General features: G+C 47.2%; 1 protein-coding gene across 6 annotated transcripts; it reads right to left on the bottom strand.

Annotated features, from left to right (window-relative positions):
- Positions 1 to 279: 279 nt before the first annotated feature.
- On the bottom strand, positions 280 to 26,253 carry THSD1 (thrombospondin type 1 domain containing 1). 6 transcript variants are annotated; one of them, XM_071220134.1, is made up of 6 exons: positions 25,824 to 26,253; positions 24,593 to 24,789; positions 22,421 to 22,573; positions 18,112 to 19,077; positions 11,525 to 11,683; positions 280 to 8,105 (listed from the first exon to the last, which is right to left on the bottom strand). In XM_071220134.1, the coding sequence occupies exons 3-6, from the start codon at positions 22,476 to 22,478 to the stop codon at positions 6,751 to 6,753; spliced, it is 2,538 nt and encodes an 845-aa protein (XP_071076235.1). In that variant the 5' UTR covers positions 22,479 to 22,573; positions 24,593 to 24,789; positions 25,824 to 26,253; the 3' UTR covers positions 280 to 6,750. The 6 variants fall into 6 exon arrangements, with proteins under 6 accessions (XP_071076235.1, XP_053772497.1, XP_053772496.1 ...); XM_053916522.1 differs by having other exon boundaries at positions 22,421 to 22,560; XM_053916521.1 differs by lacking the exon at positions 24,593 to 24,789 and having other exon boundaries at positions 22,421 to 22,560.

Below are 26,253 nucleotides of genomic sequence, written 5' to 3'. Positions count from 1 at the left end.
CTCTATCTCACTCGCTTCAGAAATATTTTATAGCCCTAGAACTGTCCAAAGAAATTGTGCGTTCGAATCACAGGATGCCAATCAAAATATCAATAAAGCTCACATCGTTGTCTTTATACCAGAAAAATTTCACTGGATTTTGGATGCAGGCTAGTGCTTCGTTTGCCGTCTCCCGCCACCCTCACCATCCACAGTTAAATAAAAGGCAAATAGCTATGGCATAGCTTATTATATTTACACATATATAAACTTCGGAGTTCGAACCCTGGCTCAGCGGTTCACTAACTGTGCCCTCAGGCAAGCCAGGTCTTTAACGTCCTTGTACCTCACTGTCTTCATCTGTAAAATGAGAATAATACCTTTCAGAGTTGATGTGGGAATTCAATGAACTTAATACATGTAAGCACTTAGTGGGCACTCCACCAATACTAGCTATTTTTATTTTATTCTGATCCTGCAGCCGACCTTCCTTCAGGCTGATCATTTATAGATTATAAAATCACTATCCTTCTTTTTAGTGCCCAGTGTGACAGGAAATCATGTGTGGCCTCAGGGACCAGGGACTGCAAAAGCAGTGTTGGCATCAGGAGATTCTTTTTAGCCGCAGTGACACAGCTGTGTACCCCTGGGTGAGTCCTTGCTCCCTGAGCCTCTCATGGCTGCGCAATGAGACTCCACACACGCCTGCACCTAGGCTGCTACCTACAGGGTTAAGTAACAAGTGAGTCTTGATTATTGGGGAAAATGCGTATCTGTAAGATCCTCTGGGAAATTACTCATAACAAGCCCTTTATGTTTTTGACAAGTTGTAGCAGTCAACAAAACTCTGAAGACACAAACACAAGGCCCACCGGCCGAATCCGGCCCTCCACCTTGTTTTATCCGGCCCCTGACACCTTGTTTCTACCTGGCAGCTGCGCCAAGGTCTCGCTTAACTGTTAAGGAGTAGTTACATTCATACAGTCCTAAAATTACATTTAGCCCTTTGAAGGCAACCTCGAGGCTTATATGGCCCCTAGTGAGAATGAGTTTGACACCCTTGTCTTAAAATAAAGCAAGTGAAGAAACAGGGCCCACCAGTTCTGAAAGCTAGGTTAAACCAATATTGAAGACAAAATTCTAATTTTAGGCTGATTTGGCACCCCAAGGTCTGGTCCTGGTTTCTGCTAACGCTAACCCAAGGCTCCCTGCCTGCAGGGCTCTCATGAATTATGTGAACGAGAAAAACAAAAATAATAGGGATTTTGAGGAACTGTGGAAAACTGGATTCCCTAGGCCCCACCAAAAAATGGATTCAAATTAAAACATTTTGTCCAAAACTCATCTGTAGGCCAAAGTCAACCCTCGGGTAATCGGACATCAGCTTTTGTTTTTTTAATTGTATACCTAACCGAATGAGATTTACCTTAACCAGTATTTAGTCTTTTTTTTTTTTTTGCAGTTTTATGCAGTTCTTTGCTAAACCACACTTACTGAGTTCCTAGAGGTTTATTCAGGATGGCCCTTTTTCTTCTTCTGTCACCTAAATGGGGCTAGGGCAGCTGTCAGCAGTAAGGCACCACTCCGGGATACGGCCAGCTGCTGCTAGGACCTCGTGAAAGCGCTATCCATTGGATAACTGGTCATTCGGTACTGGTTTTAGCAGGTGTTTACAGAGTGCCTACCCTGAGTGTAAACCAAGCGTCACCAAGGCAGCCAGGCAGGTTTTTCCAATTTTCAACCCCTCTTTAATAGGATTTGGGCGTAGCCAATCAGTCCATCAGTCTCCTGTAGCGATGCCTCCCATTTATCAGGAGCAGTATGGCATTTCCTTGTTACTCTCGAGTAAAATCAGAGTGCAGCTGCTTGTAATTTTGCCATTTCTGAGCCTGCTCCAATATCCTTGCTCAAGTATGCACTGGTGGCTAAGTCACGCACCCCGGCTGACATTCTCGGTCACATCTGCTCTTTCCTAAATCCTATGTCCCCCTTGTGTTATTTTGTTTTCCACTGATGGGGTTCATGCTCAAATAACTTCTCACAACAGGGTGGAAGGCAAGTACCCGAGTCTTTGCATGTCTAACAGTGTCTTTATGCTGCTCTCACAAATAACTTGACCAAGCACAGCTTTCCCTGGTTAAAAATCACTTCCCCCTGAATTAGGAAGCTATTATACCGCTGCTTCTAAAATAGCTACTAACAATCTGATGCCAACCTGATTTTTGTTTCCTGTAGGAGACTCTGTTCCCCAAGCCCAGGAAAGCTCTTGGGCCTTCCACGTAGAGCTGATTGTTCTAAGACTGCCCCTAATCACCACCCAGGAGGCCCTTTTAAACTGAACGCTCACAGCTTTTGTTCTGGAAGTTTTCATTGTGTTATTTCTTTAATGTCTTTTCCCCTTGGCTTTCTCTGCTCTTTCTGGAATTCTTATTACTCTCTTACTGGCCGCGCCTCTGGACTGATCTTCTGTATGCATGTGTGTGTATTTAATTCTCTCATATTGTACATATTTTTGCTCCAGGCTTTAGGAGATTGCCTGCAATTCGGCTTACAATTTCCTATGAAATATTTCATTCCCAAGGGTTCCTTCCCACTTTCTCATTCTTTTTTTTTTACATCATCATGTTCTTCTTTAATAAATGTAACATCATGTCATATATTTTTAGTGATAGTTTTGTGGGGGTTTATGTGTCTCTTCTCAGATTTCCTGAATTACATCTTTTTCCTCTGGAGCCCGTTCTTCTCTCCTTATCATTCTTCATCACACCACAGGCTTTCTCAAAGGCTCGGTGATTCTCAGTTGTCAGGCTGCTCTTCAACACAAGGCAGGAGGAAGGCGGACCGGGAACTCGAAGCACACGCGGAACTTGCTGGTGATCACTGCTGAGGCCTCTCGATGCCAGAATGCCGACGGCTCTGAGCCAGCATGCCAGTGACAACCCCATCTGCCCAAGTCTTCTCGGAAAGACTCTTCAGTGTCTTTAGAAAAGTCCCCTCTGGTCATTTGCTGGTTGGTTGGGTTCGTTTTTGTCTGTGGTTCAAGAACTAGTTGCTGGGGGTTCTTGGCACCGGACTTGCGGAGCAGTGAAGGAGGAAGACCATTTCATGCAGAGATCTTCACTGTCCTTGTCTTCTCGTCATTCAGGTAACCTAGAATCCCCAGCGTCTGCAAGGACCTACCACACAGGGAGGCTCCCACATCTTGTCTATGACCCTCCACGCACATCCTGGGCTACAGCTTCTTCCGCTAAGTGTTCTTCCGGCACTTCGTCTTACGGAAATCCATTGAAATCACTCACCCTTTTGTTTTCTAAACTGTTTTTGGTATTGTACCTTTTCTATAACTTTGAGTCCTAGGAGGTAAACAAAATAATTGTGTACTCAAGTCCCCATCCTAAACCAAGAGCAAGGGTAACAATGATCTCATTTTACATCTGGAAAACCGAGACTAGTGTGATTAAGTGACTTGCCTAAGATTGCACGGCCAGAAAGAGAAGGGCCAGGATTAAACTTGTTTGCTTTCGACTGTGCCAAACTACTACTTCTTGTCCAAACCATGACTCAACTGGTATGACCTGGAGGCCTTACATACTACTACAATACTGCAAGTTCCCATAATACCATAAGATTTAAATACATTGTTATTTGCATATATAAATGACTCAGAAGCTGCACAGACTAAGGGTATGTACAGTGTCGTTTCACAAGTTACATCCCTAAAATAAAAGGAGAAATCGTCAAAGTTGTAAAACAGCAGTTCTATATTTTTTGAGTCAGGTCGGAGTAGAATGGAGCTGAAGGGGAGGAAACTGATAGGCAGGGCTGGGTTATCTATCATTTAGGGCCTCGCATACAGACTGCTCTCGGCTCTATCAAATCCGCTTTAGAAGTCACGATTGGGGAGCACTTGCCCCAAAGTGGTGGGGCAGATTCCAGAGCACTGGAGTGAATGGAACAGACTTGCTAGGAAGTCAGGGGACCATGTTCACTTGGATGCCACTCTCTCACATACATTCAATATTTATTAAGTGACTACCGTGTACAGACACTACAATAGGCTCCAGGGATTCTTTCCCCTTCAGCCAGGGTCATATCCCCAAAAGACGAGGGTTTCACTTTGGGAGACTTCTAGAAATTGAAATTCTACAATATCACATAGGAACACATCCTATTCATAATGGCTTAAGATGTAAAGTATTAGAATTGTTCTAGTTCAACCACAAATATAGTAGGAGGGCTTTTGAATAGCTATTTATTCCACAGATCTTTATCCAGCTCCCACGTACTGGCAGCCACTGGGACTAGGACCTAGTGACACGACATGCAGAACAGGAAATTATTTCTAACAGATCTGGCACGTAGCCACCAAAGACAAGGCTGTAGCATCTACTTTTCCTTTTTTCCGAGCTGAGGCCAAATTAACCATGAAATGTCACCAAGGTTTTCTCTTGGTAAGAGCCACAGAAAACTGGGCTATCGACAGTGAGTGTGTTATAGGCTGGCATTCGGCCGCTGTGATATCCACTTAGATACATAGATACTGGGGAAGAATATAATCTCACAGAAAATCCTTCTGTTCACAGTGTTTTCCTTGACTCTTCACGTTCCCTGTGGCTGTTCCGCTCTCAGGCTGACACGGTAGAGAAATCCACTGTGAATTCTGAAGTAAGTCCGTACCCTCTGTCCTCAAGGGTGGCACACAGCCTGCGAACTTGGAAGGGGAACAAAGCTTTCCAGTGTAATAAACAAAGAAAATGGAAATTAAAAAGTCTGGTTTCCTCTGCTTTGTATCAGCACATCCAGGTCCTCAGACACCGCTGAAAACTCCACTCCTCCCATGCCGGGACGGTTATTATTAAAGCGATGACAAAAGGAAGTGTGTTTTAACGTTCACGAATAATGGCACAAATGAAGTGCTCACGCCACAGATACAATAGAAACCGTCAAAAGTGCAGTATTGCATGTGATTTTGGGGGTCCCGTCTCATCCCACTCTCTCCGAGGGTCCCTGAAATCTCGCCAGCAGGCTGACATCCTGATAAATATGGAAAGGAAGAGGCAGGACAGTCTAAAAGGCAGAGGAGGTGTGGCAGCCGGAGAGGTCATGGGGAACAAGAAGGGAAGTGCAGCTGCTCCAGCGTGCGCAGATAAGGCGTTGGGTTCAAGGGCGGACAGCGAGCGCACCCTACTGCAGACTGCCCACGGGGTGCCAGAGGGCAGACTTCCAGCGAGGGAGCCCAGCCTGTAGGCCCTTGGGTGTAGCCCTCTCTTCCACCCAAAGCAAGTTGCAAGGCCAGCCTTAACATCAAGCAGTAGAGCGCTTCCTTTCTTTGGGAAACCCAGGAAAGGCATCTGCCTGTGACTCTGACTGCAGAAGGGCCAGCTTCCTCCGGAAATTGCTCCCGTTAGAGAAGACTTGCAAAGGCTGTGAGAGCAGAGTGCGGTAGTTAGAGTCAGCATGAGTCCAAGTTCATCCAGCCCTGAAGGAGTTCATTCCCCTCCCTGAGCCTCGAATTCTTTATCTGTAAAATGTGGCAGGCAGAGTGAGTCAGAAAACAGAAGTGATTCTAAATTTCTAAGAGACTTTCCCCTCACCGACTAGTGGGGCTCAGTTGGTTGGGCTTCATCTTGTGAAGCGAAAGGTCGCGGGTTTGATTCCTGGGTCTCGGGTTGGGTTCAGGGCAGGGCACATGGGGGAGGCTGCCGATCAATGTTTCTCCCCCTCTCTTTCTCCCTCCCTTCCCCTCTCTTTAAAAGTGAATAGATAAAATCTTTAAAAAAAATAAAATACTTTTTTCCTTTGTTCTTTCTTCCAAAAAGATTAAGCTGTCAGAGCATAATCTAGTCCACCTGCTTTCCATACACCGTGATTAACTCACATGCTTCCTAATTAACATGATAAAGTTATCTTCAGACACACCCATCCCAGGGTCAGAACGACACCCCTGGGGTCTCGGCTGCCACGCAGGTCCAGGAGCACGCAGTCAGCAGCCTGATGCCGGGCAGGGTGCTGGACGGCACCCACAGCCCACGCTGCCCGTGATGCTCTCTCAGGAGACAATATTCTCCTTCCCAAAATGTTTCCTTTTTGCTCAGAACAATGATGGATGGATGGATGGATAGGTCTTCATTTGACTCACTACCTGAATAATCAGCTTCTTTTGTTATTTTTCCGGAGCAGAATTCACTCACATAATTTTGTGTTAAGTTACCAGAACTCTTTGTTGCATTTAAAAAAATAAGATATCACCCAACTCTGGCCTGAACGTTCTTCTGGACTATTTCGCAGTATCACCAATTAGTACCTAACAGTCCTAATTGACTTAATTAGCCAAACATGAAACAGGTGCCCAAATCTGAAGTATTTATAACAATAAATTACAATTCAGAGTCAAGTTAGCAAGCTGACTTTGTCCCAGCCCCTTTTAGGGTCAAGTTTGTGTCAAGTTGGAAACTGCCAATGACGTGTTCAAAGCATGTCACACAAGTCACGTCTGGTCATCTCTCATATCCGCACGAGACCAAGCCCTATTTCACTCTTGTTTAAATGTTATTAACGTAGTTATTAGTTATAAATCAACAGAAATAGGACGACAAGGGGAAAGTCAGGACAGATAACCTCTCCCTGTGACTGAAGATGCGTGCGCACGCAGGAGTCACTCGCTGCCCACCGTCTGTCCTCCTGCCCGAACGGGGACGCGGGACGGCCCACAGAGCAGTGTGTGCAGCCGGCACAGGGCGGCAGCGGGCGGAGCGCGGGGCTGGTCTGGGTCTAGATGACCAGCTTCTCCACACTGAGCGTGCTGGTGGTCTCGTCCTCTTCGTTTGAGCCAAAATACCCCGGGAGGTCCAGCAGCCTCTGCTCGGCCTCGGTGAGGCCGAACGAGGTGTTGTCGTAGAAGGCGAACTCGGGGTGCGCCGGGAAGCTCTGACACCTGTCCTTCCTACACTGCGAAGGGCTCAGGGGGCCGGCCCTGGGGTAGCTCTCTTTGGGGGCGGTGGGCGAGGGCTGCTTCCTCGCGCCGCTCCTGTGGCTGGGGGACGGGCCCCTCCGAGCCCTGGGAGGCTCCGCTCTGTCGCCTCCGGCCGCAGATCCCGCCTGGCGGACGCCGGGCTCCGGCCTCCTCGCGGGCTGCGCCACGGGGTAGGATTTGGGGAGGGGGCTCGCTGGGCCGCGCTCCAGCGTCCCGGGACCCGCGGCGGCGCCCCGACTCGGCGGCCGCGCTCGGTCCTCCGCCGGCTCCCAGGGCCGCGTCCGCGCCGCGCGGGCCGGCACCTGCCGCGGGGGCAGGGAGCTCAGGCTCCTCTCCCGGAACGGCCGCGCCTGCTTGGCCTCGTGGAAACTGGCGGTCCGGCGGAAATGCGAGCTGCGGGGCTGGCTCCTGTCCGCCGGGCCCGCCCGGCCGCCCGCGGGCCGCGCCTGGGCCTTGCGGATCAGGGTCTGGCTCGGGCTGACCGCACAGGCGGCCGGGGCTCCGGGGCCCTGCAGCCGGGACGCGGGCCTCTCCGCCGCGCCGGCCGCCGGCGGATCCGCGAACGGGGACTTGAGCCGGAACTTGGGCGCCGCGGCCTCCTCTGGGCTCTCCACGTCCACGGGCAGGTCCGCGGGCGGGGCGGCCGCCTGCAGGGCCGTGTCGGTCAGCGGGCTCTGCGACACGTGGTAGACCTTGGTGGTCTCGGTCAGGCCCTTCTGCTTCATCTCCTTCAGCTGCTGCTGGGCCAGCCGGTAGCTGAACAGAGGCGGGATGATCTTCTGCGCGCTGGACTGGAAGCTCTCGCTGCCCGAGGCCTCGTCGTCGGGCGCGGCCGGCGCGCTCGGCCTGTAGGTCAGGGGGATGCCCGGGTCCCCCGCGGGCCCGTCCCCCGCGTCCGAGAAGCTCCCGCGCGGCTCGCCCAGCTCGCAGATGGTCTCCTCGTCCGAGTTCTTCCGAAAGCCGGGCGAGTGCGCGGAGCTGAGCCGGGCGGGGGTGCTGCACTTCGGGGCGCGGCCGAACTTCCTCCACACAGTGATGAGCACGGTGGCCACGATGATGAACAGGCACAGCGATATCCCGGTGACCGTCACGATGTTGTTGGACTTCTCGGGGCCCTGGGGCGGCAGAGGAGGAGGACTGGAGGCGTGGAGCGCTAGGGGAAAAGGAAGAACAAATGGGTATTGTGGCCATTCCCAGGGGCTGTTTTCTGGGAGTGGTGTTAAGAGGTGTGTGGTGCTAAGATCTCTCATTATCTAGCAGTTAAAGAAAGAAGTAAAACTAACCGAGGCTAGGATTTGTAGTCTTGCCTATTCTCTCTGCTGGCAGCTTAAGCCAAACGAAAAACCAGAGACCCATAGAAGCGTAGAAGCGAGGTGACCGTATGAGGTACTAAGTGCCCCCAGGTCCTGCTGGCGCTTGCCTCCAATCTTCTACGGAGAAGCAGCCTGAGGAGAGTTTCCAGGAAAAATCAAAGTTTTCACTTAAGCTATGGGACACCTGCAGTTAGGTGTACCTTTGAGGTGGACATGGGGAAATTCTCACAAGTTTGAAACTCGAAATGCAGTATGATTTAGGTGGGTTGTACCTAAATTAGCACATGTCAAGAGAAGCTCATACATGAACGGGCTTGTGACAAAGGAACTCACTGGCCAGGGCCTTTCAAAACCACAGCTGGAGAAAGCCCCAGGGCTCCCTTCACAGCAAGGACCTGTCTTATGTGTATATTCCCACCCCCAGCCACGGTAACTCGCACATAGTTGCTACTCAATAAATGGAAGATTAACTGATCCGTTGATTCATCATTAAAAAGGTAATAGCAAAACAACCACTATCTCATCAGATGGAAGGTGGGTGCAGTGGCACGGGGGTCCCCCTGCTCTGGTGTTGAACAAGATGAACCAAATTAACACAGAGCTAGACTCAGACCTCGACGTGAAGGCAGCCTTTCCAAGCCAAACGAAACTCTAAACTCTCAACCAAGTGAACACAGTCAAGTGACGAAAAACCCATTTCCTGACTTATGGCTTCTTCCATCTGCTGTGGCTGCTGACGCCAGGGGACAGCGGCATGGCTGTTCCACACTGCCTGCCCTTCCCTTAGCTTCCCTCAGCTGCTGTCTGCGGCCTGGCCGGGTCCCCTTAAACCACAGCTGGAGAACAGCCCCAGGCTGCCGCCTCAACCAGTCTTTCCTCTTCCGCCTGAAATGAAGGTTTCCTGATGCTCAGCAGCCTGCAAATAGATCTCTGTATTTCCAAGGAGGGGAAGATAGGTTGAATAGGAAAAAAAGAACACTTGAAAGAAATGAGCCTATTTATCCACAGAAGCGTTTATCTGAGGACCACCTAGAGAAGATGTAGGGGTGCCTGTAGCACTTACCCTTTTGGCTAATTTATTACATACAAGTTTGTAGCTTCCACCCAGCATTAAAGAGTTAAGATGCCAGAACATGAAATAACACCACATGTCCTCAAAAATGATTGCTAGTTTCAGGCAGGGCAGGGGAGAGCAACGGGGGAAATTGGGACAACTGTAATTGCACAAAAATAAAAAATGAAATTTCAAAGATTAAAACAAAAGATTGCTAGTTTCAGGTTGCTGGTGCTTCTAGAAAACTACATGGGCCTGCATATAAAGGCAAAGTATTCAAGATCGGTAGCTCAGTATGGGGTCAGGTCTAGACCCTTGCTTTTCAGATTTATGGTCTTGGGTGGGCCACTTACCCCCGCTAAGCCACAAAGTTGTCCTCTGTATGTGGAGGTAATGAAGCACCTACTTCACGTGTGCGAGGCCCTAGAAAAATGCTTGGGCAGCAGCAAGCTCTTAGGAACGGAGCCCAGCATCATTATCCTTCTTTGTGAGCCTCAGGTGAGATGATGTATTTAAAGTTAGGCTGGCACATAGCAGACAGTTCATAAATGGTTGATGATGTTGTCACTTCAACAATATCAAGGTGCAGTAAAAGCCAGTGGAGTTGGCTTTAAAGCCATTGGATGATTATGGAAGTCCAGATGAAATGTCTTAACACAACACACCGTCTCAGATTTCAGAGGAACGGGTGTATTTGGAGAAAGTGATACACAAGGAAGGAACGGTGGCAGGTGAAGGGAACTTATAAAGAAAAGGGTATACAGAGAAGAGAGCCTTATCAAGGAATATGAGATGTAACCGGAGAAAGAACAGATTCCGGATGGGGCCCAAGTCTTATGGAAAAAAGAGGCGCAAGCTCAAAGCTAGGAAAAGAGCCTGGGTCTGAAGCTCTAATAGCAAAAACACAGAGCCCTCAGCTGGTGTGGTTCAGTGGATTAAGTGCCAGCCTGCAAACCAAAGGGTCACTGGTTCTATTCCCAGTCGGGGCACATGCCTGGGTTGCAGGCCAGGTGCCCAGCAGGGGGCATGCAAGAGGCAACCACACATTGATGTTTCTCTCCTTCTCTTTCTCCCTCCCTTCCCCTCTCTCTAAAAAATAAATACATAAAATCTTTTTAAAAAGAAGGAAAAAAACACAGAGGAGAGCCCATCCTTAGGATACTAGAGTAAAGCGAAGAGGCACCGTAGCCCTGGTTGGAAAGACGAGATAGGAAGAATGATTTTCGCAGGCCACAGGCCTGGACACTGACCAAGGTGATGCCTGTAGTTTTGGCTAAAAGCTCCCCTGAGATCCAAGCACAGAGAAACATCTACCTTCCCCAGATAGGAATGGGACAAGGAACCAGGGATGGCTTCCTAACCTGAAATTGAAAGTGGAGAAAGCCAGGGCTTGACTGGAGGACTTTCTCTAAGGGTCAGGATCAGAGCAAAAGCCAGCCAACTCAACCGGGGGCTGGTTATGTACCAGAAGGTGTGTGGGGAGACCGAGGCTTCGTTATTACCATAACCTGTGGCAGACGAATGGGATTCAGCTCCATGAGCTACAGCAAATGTAACGGAGCCAATGTGAGCATCACATCTAGAGACAATGACATCAGATTCTCACTGCGCACCTGCTAGCATGTGCCTTCGCGATGCTCGGAGGATGGAGGGAAGGCCAGTCTCCAGGAGACGGCAGGAGTAACTCCCCGCCTCCCCCTCCTGGGTCAGGCTGGCGAAGAATGCCTATGGGTCCACCCCGGGGACAAGACAGGGTGTCTTGTCCCATTCTGACAAAAAATATTCTCCATGGTCCCTTGGAGCTTCTCTGGGATGATGGGCAGAAAACAATTTTTAAATTTTAAAGTTTTTCCACAATTTTGGTGAGGAGGATGTAAAACAAAAGTAAAAACAAAGAGAAAATTTTGGGGGGAAAACAATCATCTCTTCCATTTTTATACGTTTAAAAATAATTTTGTATGTCTGAACCTTTAATTGAGATAGATGGCTTTGTCATTTCCCATTCTTCTAGTGTTAAGTCCCTGGCGCTCACTGGCAAGCTGTCCCCAGTCCACGACACACTCATGGACACGGACAGGACTCATACAGCCAACAGCAATCACAGGACGTTAATGAGTCCCCTCCTGAACGAGGACCGGTGACTTTCAGGCAGACTGGCTCCACAGCCTCTCTGGGGAGAGGCCCCAAAGGAAGAATAATACCTACCCGCACACTCCTCCAGGGAGCACCGGGAGGTCTCCGAGGATATTCCAGGGCAGCCAGGCTGGGAAGGGAAGGAAGTCAGGCACAGGCGGTGACGCTCACGGACACCGTCCCCACAGGTGGCACTACACCTGCTCCACGGCTGCCACAGTCCCCAGGTTTCTGCAAGGACATTAGCCAGGCATTTAATGTGAGTTCATTTGAGAATCAGAACTGAACTGCAACCCCATGAGGCAGCGAAACTCAAATCCTGGGCCTTGACAAGTAAGTAAAATATTCCCAAAGATGTTAGCTGGAAAGAGTGTTTTTGCTCCTACCCTTAACACGAAGAGCTGTATACATGCAAAATATTAACCGTTCCAGAACCCATCACAGGGCAGCAGGATGGCCTGGAATATAAGGAAAGACAAGCCCCCCTAAGAAAAGACATATGCAAACATGGCTTCCTGGGGCAGGTGCCAGGCTCCACACAAGCTGGGGAGAAGTAGTCATTAAAAATGGCATGGACTGCCTATGGGGGCCCCTGAAACACAGAACCCCTGGGAGCCACACACTCCAGGGGAGTTTGTGCCTGTTTTCAGGCTCTTCCCCACGGATCTCACCAGATGCTCCCAAGAAGGACTGAGGGGAGGCGCAAGACCAGAGAACCCCATCACTCTAAGAGCACCTGGTGTCGCTAGGGAATAAATAAAGAAGTTTGCTCCTGGAGAGGGGCAGAAAATACCCTGGGCCCAGGTTGTTAGAGGGCTCCCACCACCAGGGAGGGGCAGGATCATCAGGAAGGCCCCACTGCTGAGACTCAGGGTATAGTATGCACCGAAGACGAAGACCGAACTGGCACAGGAGTGTGCTCTCCGGCTCTGACCGCCCATCCCCAACCCTGCGCCCAGTAAGCAATGGCCAAGTAGCAAAGAACAACAGCCTACCACCGCGGCAGGGACAAGGGGATGGGTCAAAACCTCTCTGACGAGCAGACTCAAGCCTAGAGCTGAGGGTACAACAGAAGCATGTAGTAAAGCCTTCCAGCAACCCAAACCCTACCCTGACCACAAAGTAACAGAGGGAATTTTGGACTCTGTTATGCACGGAAGGTGGCTGTAACAGCACAGAACCCAAACACAGCTCAGTTCCTTACCAGGCATGTATGGCAACAATCACACAAAGAATGGGAGCAAAGAATTGTGAGTGTATTGTTGTAAGGACCTCACACCACACATGAAGCAAAATAATGTAATTTGAAGGTAGATTGAAAGTAATCGGATGTATATTGTAAAATCTAGGACAATCACTAAAAAGCATTTTAAGATATAAACAATAAAACAATCGAGTAGTTTAACTAAACATTAAAAAAATTCAATTAACCCAAAAGAAGACAGAATAGAAGAGAAAAAAAGAACAGATCAAATAAACATAAAACTAGTCAGATAATCTTAATCTAAGCACTTAATGCTCACACTAAATATAAATAACCAAAATATACCAGTTAAAAGGCAGAGATTGTGAGATTGGGTTTAAAAAGAATGACCCAACTATGTACTGTTTAAAAGAAATTAACTTTAAGTATAAATACATAAATATGTTAAAAGTAAATGGATGGGAGAAGTTATACCTTGTGAACATTAATCGAAAGAAAACCATATAGTACACCACAGACACTTCTCCCAAGACATACAAATGGCCAACAGATATATGAAAAGATGCTCAACTTCATTAGCTACTAGGGAAATGCAAATCAAAACTACAAGGAGATGTTACCTCACACCTGTTAGAAGGGCTGTTATCAACAAGACAGGTAGTAACAAGTGTGGGAGAGGTTGTGGAGAAGGAGCCCTCATTCCGTGATGGTGGGGATGTAAACTGGTACAGCCACTATGGAAAACAGTATGGAGGTTCTTCAAAAAACTTAGAGTTACCCTATGACCCAGCAACCCCTCTTCTGGGAATCTACCTGAAACATTTCAAAACGTTTATTTGCAAAGATCCATGCACCCCTGTGTTCACTGCAGCATCATTCACGGTGGCCAAGACATGGAGGCCACCCAAGTGTCCTTTGACAGCGGGTTGGATGAAGAGGGTGTGGTTCATCTACACAACGGAACACTGCTCAGCCGTGAGGAAGATGAAATGCTGCCATTTGCGACAACGTGGATGGCCTTTGAGAATTTCATGCTAAGCGAAATAAGTCACTCAGAAAAAGCTAAGACCCATATGACTTCACCCACATGTGGGACATAAAACTGAAACTCACAGACACAGACAACAGTGTGGTGGTTACCAGAGGGAGGTGGGCGGGAGGGTAGTAAAAGGTAAAAGGGGCCAAATATATGGTGATGGAAGATGATTTGACTTCGGGTGGTGGGCACACAATACACAGACCCTGTACCATAGAAATGTACACTTGAAGTCTATATAACTGTATTAACTGAAGTCTCCCCAATAAATTTAATTTTAAAAAAAGATTTCAGGAAATAAAAAAGAAAACTGGAGTGGCTATATTAGTATCAGACAAAATAGACTGCAGAACAAGGAATATTGTCAGTGATAAAGAGGGACATTCTGTATGACAAAAGGGTCGACTGCACAGGGAGCTTCAGGCTTCAACACCACTAACTGGGCATGTACCTAACACCAGAGCTTCAAAATACACCCAAATCACTCCCAGGACAGTCGTTATTGACAGATAAATGCAACCATCTCTTCCAAGCACGTACGCAATCACTGCCAGATGGAATAATTGAATCGTCCCCTCTGAAGAATTACCCCAAGTCCCTCCTGTCTCAGCACCCATCCAACAGCGGACCTAGCCAACTAGTCATGCCAGCACTAGGCTCCAAAACATCCTCTGCATAAAGGTCTCTCTTCATCTCCTTTATGAGCAAAGTCTCACGATGCAGTCGAAGGTACGCAGAGCACTACAAAAACAAGGAGAGTATGTAAGGAAGACACATTCTCAGGTGAGCCAAGTGTTGCAATCTTGGGAATGAGTCATGGAAGATGAGTTCTTTACACCAATTAAAAGTCTCTTGGCTTTACGCAAGAGTAGGAGTGTTACAAACCTGTATCCTGGACAAACATAAACTGGGGTGTGGTAATTATGTTCCATCCAGAGGTTCAACTGAACAGGACAGTGGTTCTGTGCCTCCCAGACCACCCCGCACCCCTCACATGGCAGAACGGGGGCCTGGCTTTGCCTTCGAGCCTCCGAGCTGTTCAGACACTAAGCCCCCAGCATTTGCCAAGCTTTGAGAATCTGATATTATAAAAGTTTCTGAGACTTCAAGTATTGTGATTTATCTTTGAAAAATCTACTGGGAATTCCACTACTGTGAAATCTGAAAGGAAAATTAAGTCAATGTATAGTTTATCCTTTTTCTTGTGCTCACATTTAAGATCACGGGAGACTGGGGGGACCCCCAGTCAGTGTTTCGACTGTGAGTGGAAGGATCTGGGGAAGGCCCAGCAGCTGGGAGAAGCAGCAGCTTCCAGAGTCTTTCATCACCTGGCCCAGATGTCTTCACTCCCCTTGGTTTGAATTCCCATGAAATTCAGTCATGTCAATTTTTTTCCCTCTTAACAAGTAACTTCTTCTGAAAAGGCAAGCCCATCTTGAATGATTTTAATGAGTTTAATATCATTGTTTTTCTACTAATGAGACTAACCGCCTCTGAGTTCAATTTTCACTCTAATCAGCGTGTATGGAGCACCTCTTAATGTGCCAGGCACAGTAAGTGGGCCAAAGAAAAATCATAAATAGCTTCGTGGCAGCACAGGTTGGCTTTTGCCACCAAACGAGCGTCCCCAATCAGAGGAAGGGGGTGGGGGGCTGAAGGTGGAGGGAGGGCAGCGGGGAAGGAAGACCTTGAACAACGACAGAAGGGTCAACGCCATGAGAGGAACTAAGGGTGGGGTGCCAGCTTACGGCAGGCAATTTAACTAGTCTGCGTTGAGAAAGAGTGGCCCACGCGGAGACTTGGGGGATGGGTTAATGTTGACCAGGTTAAGGTGGATGAGGGTGTCCCAGGCTCACAGCTGAGACTGTGGGGTGGTCAGTGCGGCCATGGAGGACCCTGTGGTTCTCAACCTCCTGTTAAATGAGGTGACTGTCAGGCTTTAAGCAGGGGACAGCCTCCGCTGACCTGAATTTTAAACAACCCCTGTGGCCTCACAGAGAATGAAGTGGATGGGGGAAACCCATTAGGAGCCTGCTGCAAGAATTCAGGTAAGGGATGATGGAGGCTTAGGCCAACTGGTGTTGGTGAAACTGGGGAGACGTGGAGAAACTCAGACATTCGGAAATTCTTTGAGGAGACAGCCTCCAGAGGACATGGGGAAATTTTTGTAGGAAGAAGATGAAAAAGAGGAAGACTCATGGGTGTTTGCTTTGAATAACGATGGGTGCTGGAGTCCTGTCCTGAGGAGCAGGGTTAGGGGGTAGAAGGATGAGTCCAACTCCAGGTATGTTGCTATTGAGGTGGCTCAGGGACATCTGAAGGGTGACAGCTAGTCAGTGCCGCTTGAATGTAGGGGAGAGATGCCACTCACCATCCCGATGCCAGAGTCTCTGCCCCTGAGAACACGTAAGACTACAGCCCTTGAGAGCAGAAAGAAACTACAGACGACGAGACCTTCATCCATTACCCTTGTAAGACTACAGGGGTTCAGAGTTTCGAGGGGGTGCGTTGTTACCATATACAGTCAGCTGGAGCTCCAGGGAGTGTCCCCCATTGGCCAAGACAGCAGCTGGGGGAGGTTCTTACACTGAGTGCACCCAAAGCTAGAAAGATGGATTGGCTCCCACCCACCAAAAGATAGAAAGATAATTGCATAGGAGAAAAAGCCCTCCCCTTTTTATCCCTACAAGGAATGGTGGGCTTGGGCAGAAAATAAGATGGTCTTTGAGATGGGAGTCCACCATTTTCCCAGGTCACACAGCACCTGAACAAATCCCTTTCCTTTTGCACCAGCAGCTGCCTCACGAGTTTGGCTTTTGTTGTGGCGGGCAGCTGGACCTGCGTTGTTTTTGGTTATGGAACCAGCAGGCTGTCCACAAAGGACAGCCAGGAGGTAGGAGGAAAAAGGGCAAGGGTGACATCACAGACTCAGGCCAGTGAAGATACAGACTGAAAACACCCATGGATTTGGGGACCTGGATGTCATCCACTGGCTGTGTTAGTGACAGCATTTTCAGGGGAGGGGTGTGGGTTTGAAGTCTAAAAAGTAAAGGTGAGGTGAGTACACAAACCCCAAAGTCTAGGCGCCTTTTTCAAGAACCTGGGCTATAAAAGGAAGAAGAGATTGCGAGGGTGATTTCTGAGGATGAGCCAGGCGGTGAGGGGTTGTTTTGTTTTTAGATATGAGAGTTAAGTACACTTCAAAGCTGATGGGAATAAGCCAGCAAAGAAGGGACAGTTAGACACACAGGAGAGAGGGGGGATAATTAGCAGAAGGTTCCTGAAATGGGCAGAGAGGCAGGGCTCCGCAGAGGAGGGAAGGGTTGGCTTTGTGCTGGAGGAATGTCACTTCCTCCCTAGTGGCAGCAGGATGTGAAGAGGATGGGACCCAAGCCCGTAGGCTGAGAGGTTTTGGTGGGAGGGTGAGGGAGCTTGCACCTTGGCCTCCAGCTGCTCGGTGTGGTAGGAGGCAAAGTCAGCTCTGAGAGTTGACTGGGGGACAGAGGTGAGGCTGGGGGGAAGCAAGCAGAGGAGGTGGGAAGAGCTGCTGTGGAGCATAGAGGCGGAGCCAGCCAGGGCGTCTGCCCTGGTGTTCCCTTCCTGTGCAACTTCAGTGCAGTGGGTGACCAGCAGTTGGCTGGATCCAGGCAGAGCTGAGCTGTGGCCTGGCAGATGCACAAGAAGGACAACAAGGCAGAGTTTAGGGTGTCAGTAGTAGAAGGACTGATCGGATGAGCCATGTAATCTAGGCAGGGAAGTGGATAGGGGATGCACAGACACGAAAAGGAAAGGGACATTTAAGGAGAGGAAGTGGGCGAACCTGGAGCAGTAGACACTTGGATTCACAAAGGAGGTGGGAGGCTTGGGCTGTCAGGGGGCATGCGGCTTGGTGGGGATGATGACAAGTGACATGTAAGTGAACTGGACAGTATCTTCCAGTAAACCCTCTTGCCCAGTCCCGGCCTGCACCCAGGAAAAGGGAACAAGGGCAAAGAGAGATATAAGGCGTGGGGCACGGGTGGAATTGTAATAACACCACTTATTGTGATTAGGTAGGGCATTATGCGAAGAATGCAGAATTTGAAGAAGCATCTAGAAATCTTGTTTTGAAATCTCACTAAAGAGGCTTCATCCTTATAATGAAAGACAGAAGACATACTCAGCTAGAGCAAGCCAGCGAGTTACTAAACACAGTTTGGGATTTAGCTTTGATTTGTGATCACACCTGCCATGGACTTGCCATAGGGTGTGACAATAGCTAATGTCACATCCTATGTGACATCAGTGCTGTTATGAGGAGTGATCCCTGAAAATGATGATATAGTTCATAGAAGATTCAGTTCAGCTAAGTTCAAAATAATGATTTGGACGACATAAAGGCATCGATTTAATTTAAAAAAATTAAATCTCAATACCAACCTATGTTTCTCTGAATTAGCACGCACTCCTTCTCCTTTGTGGAAAATGGGCTTTTGCTTGAAATGCCAAAGTCGAAGCAGTATTTATTCCTCCCCATGTCGAACAAAGTGCAGTTGAACACTGTCTTCCTCTGTCCCAGGCTCAGGTTGTTTGCAGCCAGCCTCGTGGTCCCTTCCCCTGGACGTCTGGGGGCCTCCTTGAAGACCGAAATCACTCCTTGGACATAGATGCAGGGCGGGGGCAGCACCAACACCTCCACCCCCGACGCACATGTGAGTTCCGGCACCGTCACCAATTTGTATCCAAATTTCTGGGCCAGGTCAATGGGTCCGATGGAGGTAATGACTGAGTCCCGGCCAAGCAACTTCAGCACTACGGTCACGTAGGCTTCTGGCCCCACAGGTGCACAGCCAAACTCAACCCACTGCCCTTGAGCGAGTTCTGTCCTCTTGCTGGCTCTTATCTCCAGGGGCTGCCCCTGACTCGTTCTAGCCTCGGGAAGACTGTTGGTGAAGATGACATCCACCAAGAGGTCAGGCTTGTCCCCAGGGAACAGGCAGAGTGGCTGATCGGTGAAGAGGCCCACCTGGAAGGTGCCTTCTGCTGCCTTGGATGTCCTATTCAGATCCACGTGAAAGACCGGCCACTCCACCTTCAGAAAGGCCCCTTTCTCCCAGCCGGGGGCTGGTGCACTGCTCTCTGCCCCTCCCTGCATCATGGTGAACCAGTAGTCACCGGCCTCCTTGAAGTAGAAGCATTCAAACTCAAGCGTCCCCTGGGACTGGTTGGTCAGGAGGTGTTTGGTGGTCACAGTCTGGTTGGTGCTGGCCTCCAGCACCAGCACGGACACGTTCCTCAGGGTCCCGTTAGCGCCGTCGCGGTACTGGAAGTCCAGGGACACGCTGGTGTTGCTCAGCGCCACGTGCCCGGGCTCCCCCAAGAGGAGATACTCCGCTTCTCCGAGAACTGCAATGGAACGGTCAGAATGGGTTTTACAGAGGGCTACTTGAGCAGCGCAGTGAGGGACATCAACGAGAAAAAGCTCTGTAGACACAAGGAAAGTTCGGACTGAGCCCAGGATAAAATAAAAGGATGCTAAGTGCTGATTCTGGGAGCCAGGCCCTGTACTGTTTCCATTTTAAAGTGGCTCTGCCCGGGCTGGTGTGGCTCAGTGGACTGAGTGCCAGCCTGCAAACTAAAGGGTCGCTGGTTCGATTCCTGGTTGGGGCACATGCCTGGGTTGTGGGCCAGGTCCCCAGTGGGGGGTGTGAGAAAGGTAACCACACATGGATGTTTCTCTCCCTTTCTTTCTCCCTCCCTTCCTCTCTGTCTAAAAATAAATAAATAAAATTTTTAAATAAATAATTAAATAAAAGTGGCTCTGTTCTTTTATCTTCATCTTATATGGTGAGGTTTAAAATAAACAGTGTTAAATACTCTGAAAATATCCACAGTGAAAATCTATAAAGCAAGTGTAATGATTTACAATCAAGATAAAAATCCAACACCTCACTTTTCTCATTTTAATCATATTCTGGTGCTTAGGGATTTGAGGGGAAAAGGATTTACAGTGAAGTGAGAGAAAGCTTGGTTTAAATAATTTAACAAAAACTGCTCTAGCTTGCTTAAAATTTAAGACCCCACACATACTTCAAAATTATTATTTTCTGACATACAAATATTTAATTGGGCATTTTCACCATAAAGGAACCAGTGCCCTTGGTTTAAACGAAGCAGAAGTTTTTAGACAAATAAGAAATGTTGACACTGTTCTCCATGGGTCATCCAAGGAGAGAGTGCAACTAACTGGTCCGTGGCAATTTTAATGACGTCACAGCAACTGCAGTTGACCCAGACAGGAGAGATGACGACTGGCCCTCAGGTATCTCTCTGTTGGGATCAGTCATACCTTTTTAAAGAGACCCATCAGAGAAGCTAAAGTAAAGACTGGAAAAGAACACCGACACGCAGAATCTTTGTTTCATTTTGAACCCTATCCAAATACATATCAAAAGAGATAGATTGGCAATGCTGCGGTTGGCTGGCCCGTGTAAGGGACTCCAGGTGTAAAGGGCTGCGCAGTGTCCTTCTGGTGTGAAACAACGTGTAACTATTCAGTCATCTGTCTTACTACATGTACCTCATACATATACAGTATACACACATGATATCATATATATGTCCAAAGGGCCTCAATGGGTTGTTTGGCAGTGTTAGTTGTCTTTAAATATACCCTGACATGTAGTCAATCAATGATTATTAGAATCAGCACACGAATGTATAGGCACATAGAGATTTGGGGGGGTTCTTTTAATTGGCTCTGCACTTCTTCCACTTCTTATTTAAGATGAGGTGAAATAAAAGATATAAAACTGGGACAGTCCTGAATGCTTGGTCACAACTTGCTTGAAAGCCCTGGTAGGATAGTCCTTTAAAAAAAAAAAAAATTATTTAGCCAAACCAGAAATTGAGGGATACTTCCTTTAGGATGGAGACAGTTCAAGGTTAAGGCTGCAAAAAGTGGCTGATTCTGGTACCTTTTTGTGAACAGGAGGCTAAAGAGCCTTCAGTGATCACTGGATGAAGATTAAGAAGCACACACCCCTTAGTTCACTAATGGGAGCCTACTGCCAATGACAGGGATTGTCAGTGAGGCCGATCAGAGTCTGATTTGATGGGCAGCCAATCAGAGAGAGAGACACACACATGCCCAGCTGCGAATGGAGAGAAAACATACAATGGGTTCCAGCCTAGTGTACTCTCACTTTTCCAGACAAGAATACCGTTGCGTTCAGAAAACTACAATTGGTACACCATACTGACTACTGCAGTATGGTTTTCTCTGTTCTTTCATTTCTTCTCTCCCCATCCTTTCACTGCATTTAAAGAAATCAGTGTCTCAATACAAACATGTTGCTGGCTTATTCTGATCAACATCAAGTGGAGGAAGGGAAATAAAAACCCAGGTCTATGAAAATATCTCCTCTTCCATTAGTAGTAGCCCAAGCACTCAACTTTTATGCTCTGTGCTCTATTATATGCTCATTCAACTTTTATTTTTATATTCCAGTGAGATATTTTATGCTCAACAATGACAAATATCCTTGCAGAATTTATTTAGATGGAAGATTTTGATGTCTTTATTTACCCCTATGAAACCAAGGACACTTTTTATCACTTTTTTGTATGAGGTTGTCACGTGCAGAACAATCTGTTTTTAATTAGGGACAAATGCCTTTAAAAGAAATGAACCCAAGATTGGTTTTCCATAAACTGAGTGTCTTCTTGTTTAAATAAACTTCTTTAAAAAGAAATGACTGAGGAAGGAGATGCGCCAGACAAAACGACCAGTACACACTCGAGTGCACTTACCTGCTCTGCCACTGGTATTACCCGAGCCAGGATTCTCTTTCTCTGGGGTCATAATTTTTTCATGAAAATGAAAAAAATTTCTACTTTCGCACTATCAACTACTTAAATGTTTATGAAATAATTTGAAAATCATCAAAGTTAGCATTATATTACTGAATCTATTGGTTCAGTGGTTGCATGTATAAGCAAAGAACTCAATATTCAGTTGAGACAAACTGAATGAAGAAAACTAACATCTCACATTGAACACCTACTGTATGCTCAGCCATTCAAGGTGTTTCATATTATTGATTTTATTTTACCAACACAACAACGCTGTGAAGTCAATATTACTGCTAAGGGGGAAAGGGATTCAGAAATTATCGAAGGCACGCAACTGGCAAGGACTGAAATTCGAATGGGTTCCAAAGATATTCTAGCAGCAAAACTCTCCTGTCAAGTGAAATTTTATGTCAAACCCCCATAAAGCTCCGACTGGTGAGCTCAGTTGGTTGGGCATAGTCCCACAGAGTGAAAGGCTGCTGGTTTGATCCCCGATCAGAGCATATGCCTGGGTTACAGGTTCAGTCCCTGGTCCAGGGAGAGGCAACTGATTGATGTTTCTCTCTCACATCGATGTTTCTCTCCCTTTCCCTCTCTCTAAAAATAAATAAATAAATAACTCCTTTAAAAAAAAATCCCAATATGTACAACATCATTTCATGTGTGTGTAACAGGCTGGTCTCCAATTTGTTAAATTGAAAGAGATTTTTTTTTAATGATCTATTTCAATCAATGATGTCAAACCTTCAAAGAACCCAGGGTTGCAAGGATCACAGTGTAAAAGGTACTCCACTGCCCTGCCTCCCTCATTCAGGGCCATCAACACCAATGCGTTTATAAACTTCACGATTCTGTGTCTCGATTCCTGTAGCGTTATTACACTCACAATACTCACCGTAGTCACAGAGAACCACCAACAACAGGTTTGAAAAGTCTTTCAACATTTGTTTCATTCTGATCAGCAAAATCCCAGGGCTTTGGTCTCCTCATGTCCTTTCTCACATCAAAATTGTGAACTCTTTTCCCCAAAAACACCTGAAATTAGAACCTCAGAAAAGTGATGTGATTCTTAAAATAGTAATTGCGAAATGACAAAGACCATTCTATTAAGAAGTCAAACTTCCTAGGCAAGAGTGAAAAGAAAATAGGAAGGACACCAATTGTCACTGGGGACATGATCTGTAATGACACACTTCCCTCTGTCCCTTTAGAGCGCACCTGGTAAGAACATTCAGGATGCCCAACACCAAGGTTATCTTTACCCAACACCTTTGTAGCACAGCGTGAAGTGGAGATTTTGCTGTAATTTGCTTAAATTCATCAAAGCTAAGTCAATCTTGATAATACCTCCTCACCTACTTATCTGCTGGGTATTTCACACTGACTTACTACAGTTTAGTAAATTTACTACATTTTTGCCAAACTTTCACTTTGTATGGTGCTGTGTAGACACAAGCCTGCAAGTTCTGCCTTGCTTCTGGAAAAGGACATGCTATCTTTCCCGCACAATCAGTGTGTTATCTGAATTGCTTCGTTCTTAATGCCTAGGAGCTATACCCAAACTACCAAACCTGGAAAAAAAGATACCCAGGCTATTGCGGTTAAATGTGAACTCCATGTGGCCCGACCTCCCCATTCTGGGCATTGTAAAAAGAAAACAGAGCCCTGGCCTGCTGGCTCCGTTGGCTGGAGTGTATCCAGTACACCAACAGGTTGTGGGTTTGATCCCCAGTCAGGGCACACTCTTAGGTTGCTGGTTCCAATCCCTGATAGGGGTGTGTATGGGAGGCAACCAATCAATGTTTCTCTCTCTCTTTCTCTCTTCCCCGCCCCCTTCCTCTCTCTCTAAAATCAGTAAACATATCCTTGGGTTGGGGTGGGGAGAGAAAACAGAGAAATAACAATTAGCATCATCTGTCATTCTTCTAGTACTTGTTGCTGCTGGTGCGCATCAGGAGATGGATGACTTCATGCAGCAACCTTCCCAGACCACCTAGGCAGGCCGGAAAAACCTTGCTGGCCTGTGCTTCCCAAGGATCTGGGGGAGGAGGCACTCACTTTGATATAAAAAACTGTTAGACCATGGGATAAGATGCAGGGTATTTAAGTACCCTTTTTTTCATACTAGAACTTAGTAAACTGGACTACTGAACATAACTAAATATATACTTTGAATGTTTATATTCCCTTTATTCAGTTAATAATTTTAACAAATATAATTTTATATTTATTAATTTTAATAAATATATTTATTCCAAGTATAAGTATGCTATATCCACTCAAATAAGACAGAAAATAATGGACTTAAAGGGACTGATTGGAATAATAAAAAATTCAAGGGGACGAAAACTGATGATGTGTCTCTATTAGCTTCCTTTCAGTGGGAGTTGGCTGAACAAAGGAAGTACTGAACTTCCTTAAAGGGAAGCAGAGATTTAAAGCATAATTATGCAGATGATTAGCATTTCCTTCCCTCCCCAACATAAAAAGAAAATTCATTTGCTGGACTTAGGCACAGATTTGACCTACTGTGTTTTGGGGACCATAAGATGCACCTAGGTTTTAGAGGAGGAAAATAGGCAAAAAATTTTTGAAGCAAAAAATGTGGTAAAATATTTAATAACATCCTTTAAAGCAGAAATCCCGTAGCAAGCCAGGTAAGCTACATTCAGACTATAAGACACACCCCCATTTTCCTCCCAAATTTGGGGGGCGGTGCATGTTATAGTCTGAAAAATACGGTAAGTCTTTTTTTTTTTTTGTTAACACGGACTGGGAAACTTGGCCAAAGACAGCAGGTGAGCATCACGTAACGCCCCGGCAAGCATGGGACCTAGGGCAATTCAAACGCTTCCTTTAAGTCAGCGATACTCAGTCACCAACGTAAGGAGGAACAAGGCGTCCCTAGCTCCCAAAAGGTGGACTAGCTTTTCCGAATTGCTTGTTTCCCCATGATAGCTATTTTTAAAAGAAGCTCCAAATTATTGCCCTGGCAGGGTGTTCCGGTTGCAGTGCCATCTCCATACACCAAAGGGTCACGGGTTCAATCCCTTGTCAGGGCACATACCTGGGTTGCTGATGGATCCCTGGTCTGGGTGTGCCTGGGATGCAAGGGATGTTTCTCTCTCACATCAGTGTCTGCCCCCCCGCCCCAAAATCAATAAACTTATCCTCTGGTGAGGGTTAAAAAAGCAGCAGCAGCTCCTAATTACAAGTGACTGTGATTATAACAATCTTCCTCCTTCAGAAAATGACCGGTAAAACCTAGAATAGTGTAATAATCCATATTTAGTACTGAGTAGAAATGGGATTATAAAATGAACCAGTCTACCTGAAATCATAATATAGATTTTTTTAATATTCTCAAGTTGAATTTTTACTAGCTCAACCACTAATTTGAAGACTTTAACAGAGCATCCCAAAATAGAATGAATTGCTGGGTAAAAAGTACTACATTAAAAAAAATAATAAAAAAATAAAAAATAAAAAATAAAGCATGCTTTTTTTTTGTAAACTTACTTGCTTCACTTAATCCCAACGTGTTGTTTCCAATACAGTACTTGCTACTTACAATGTTTGACTTGAGAATCATTTTGAGAAAATAAGAACTTAGGTGGATTTCACACACATTTAAAAATACTTCTAGATAACATTCACAGACAACCGTTTACAGACACATTTTAAATGTATCAACTATAGGGTAGGCAGAAGTTGTGAATATGCTCACTGACTAATGGTTTCACACAAGCTCAGATTCCATGTTTTTAGTGACCCCCGCAGGGCCTTCCTAGTTGCAGAAAAAGACAATGAATTACCCTGAAGGCCATGGACCAATGGCTTACTAAAGAATAAAAGGGAAAAGAAAAAGCAGCAAAATGAGTTTGTCCCTCCCAACAAACTGCACATGCCCGTGTGTGTATATCTAATAACAATATTTATTAGGAGGAAATCCCTAATTTCAAAGCAGTTCGTGTAAACTGGCTTTATTTATACATGCAGTCCAGGCGGCTCCGCCCTGGTCCCCCGCGGTGGGACGCAGCCTCCCAGGGAAGCTGCGCACTCCCCACCTCCACTCAGCTTTCCAAAGGCCCGCGAGTCAAGTTCATGTTTGGAAATCTAGCCCTGTCCATGTCGTCAAACAAAGGTCCCTTAAAAATGAGGATTGTTTTGAAATGCTCATATCTCATACTCTTTACATCCCAGAAAGGATTTCTTTGGGGGGAATAAAAAGCAAACTTTTAGAAACGCTTAGTGTCCTCAGGCTCTATTCTTCAAGGGTTCCAACTGTTCGGACTTACCAGTCCACCGCCAGCCTCAGTCGCTCGCCAACACCTGCGCCGGGGGAGGGCCGGGTGCAGGTTAAAAGTCGGGAACCGACCGACCCGGGGATGCACACCTTTAGAGCGCGTCCCCTGGGGGTGGAGGCAGAGCACCAAGTAGTGAGGGGAGGCGACTGGGTACGTCGAGGGCCTGGCACCGTCTACCTTTCCAATCACTTGCTCCCCCGAGGGCTTGTGCTTTCTGGCAGCTGGAAGGGTGGGGGCGACAGAGTCCGGGAAGCCTCCGCGGCACAGGAGCGCCCGCCTGGTGGCGGAAGGCTCTTCTTACCTCTCGGGACTGGCGGAGCAGCAGCCCGGGCCCGGGCGAGCTCGGTGATGAGGGGCACCGGCGGGCGAGAAGCCTCAGGGCCCGCAAGGCACCGCGCCGAGCATCCTGCGTCCGGGACTG

The sequence above is a fragment of the Desmodus rotundus genome, chromosome 13, assembly GCF_022682495.2.
Source record: "Desmodus rotundus isolate HL8 chromosome 13, HLdesRot8A.1, whole genome shotgun sequence".
Taxonomy (NCBI): Eukaryota; Metazoa; Chordata; class Mammalia; order Chiroptera; family Phyllostomidae; genus Desmodus; species Desmodus rotundus.
The sequence above is the reverse complement of the archived record's forward strand: the minus strand, read 5'-3'. Positions and strand labels throughout refer to the sequence as shown.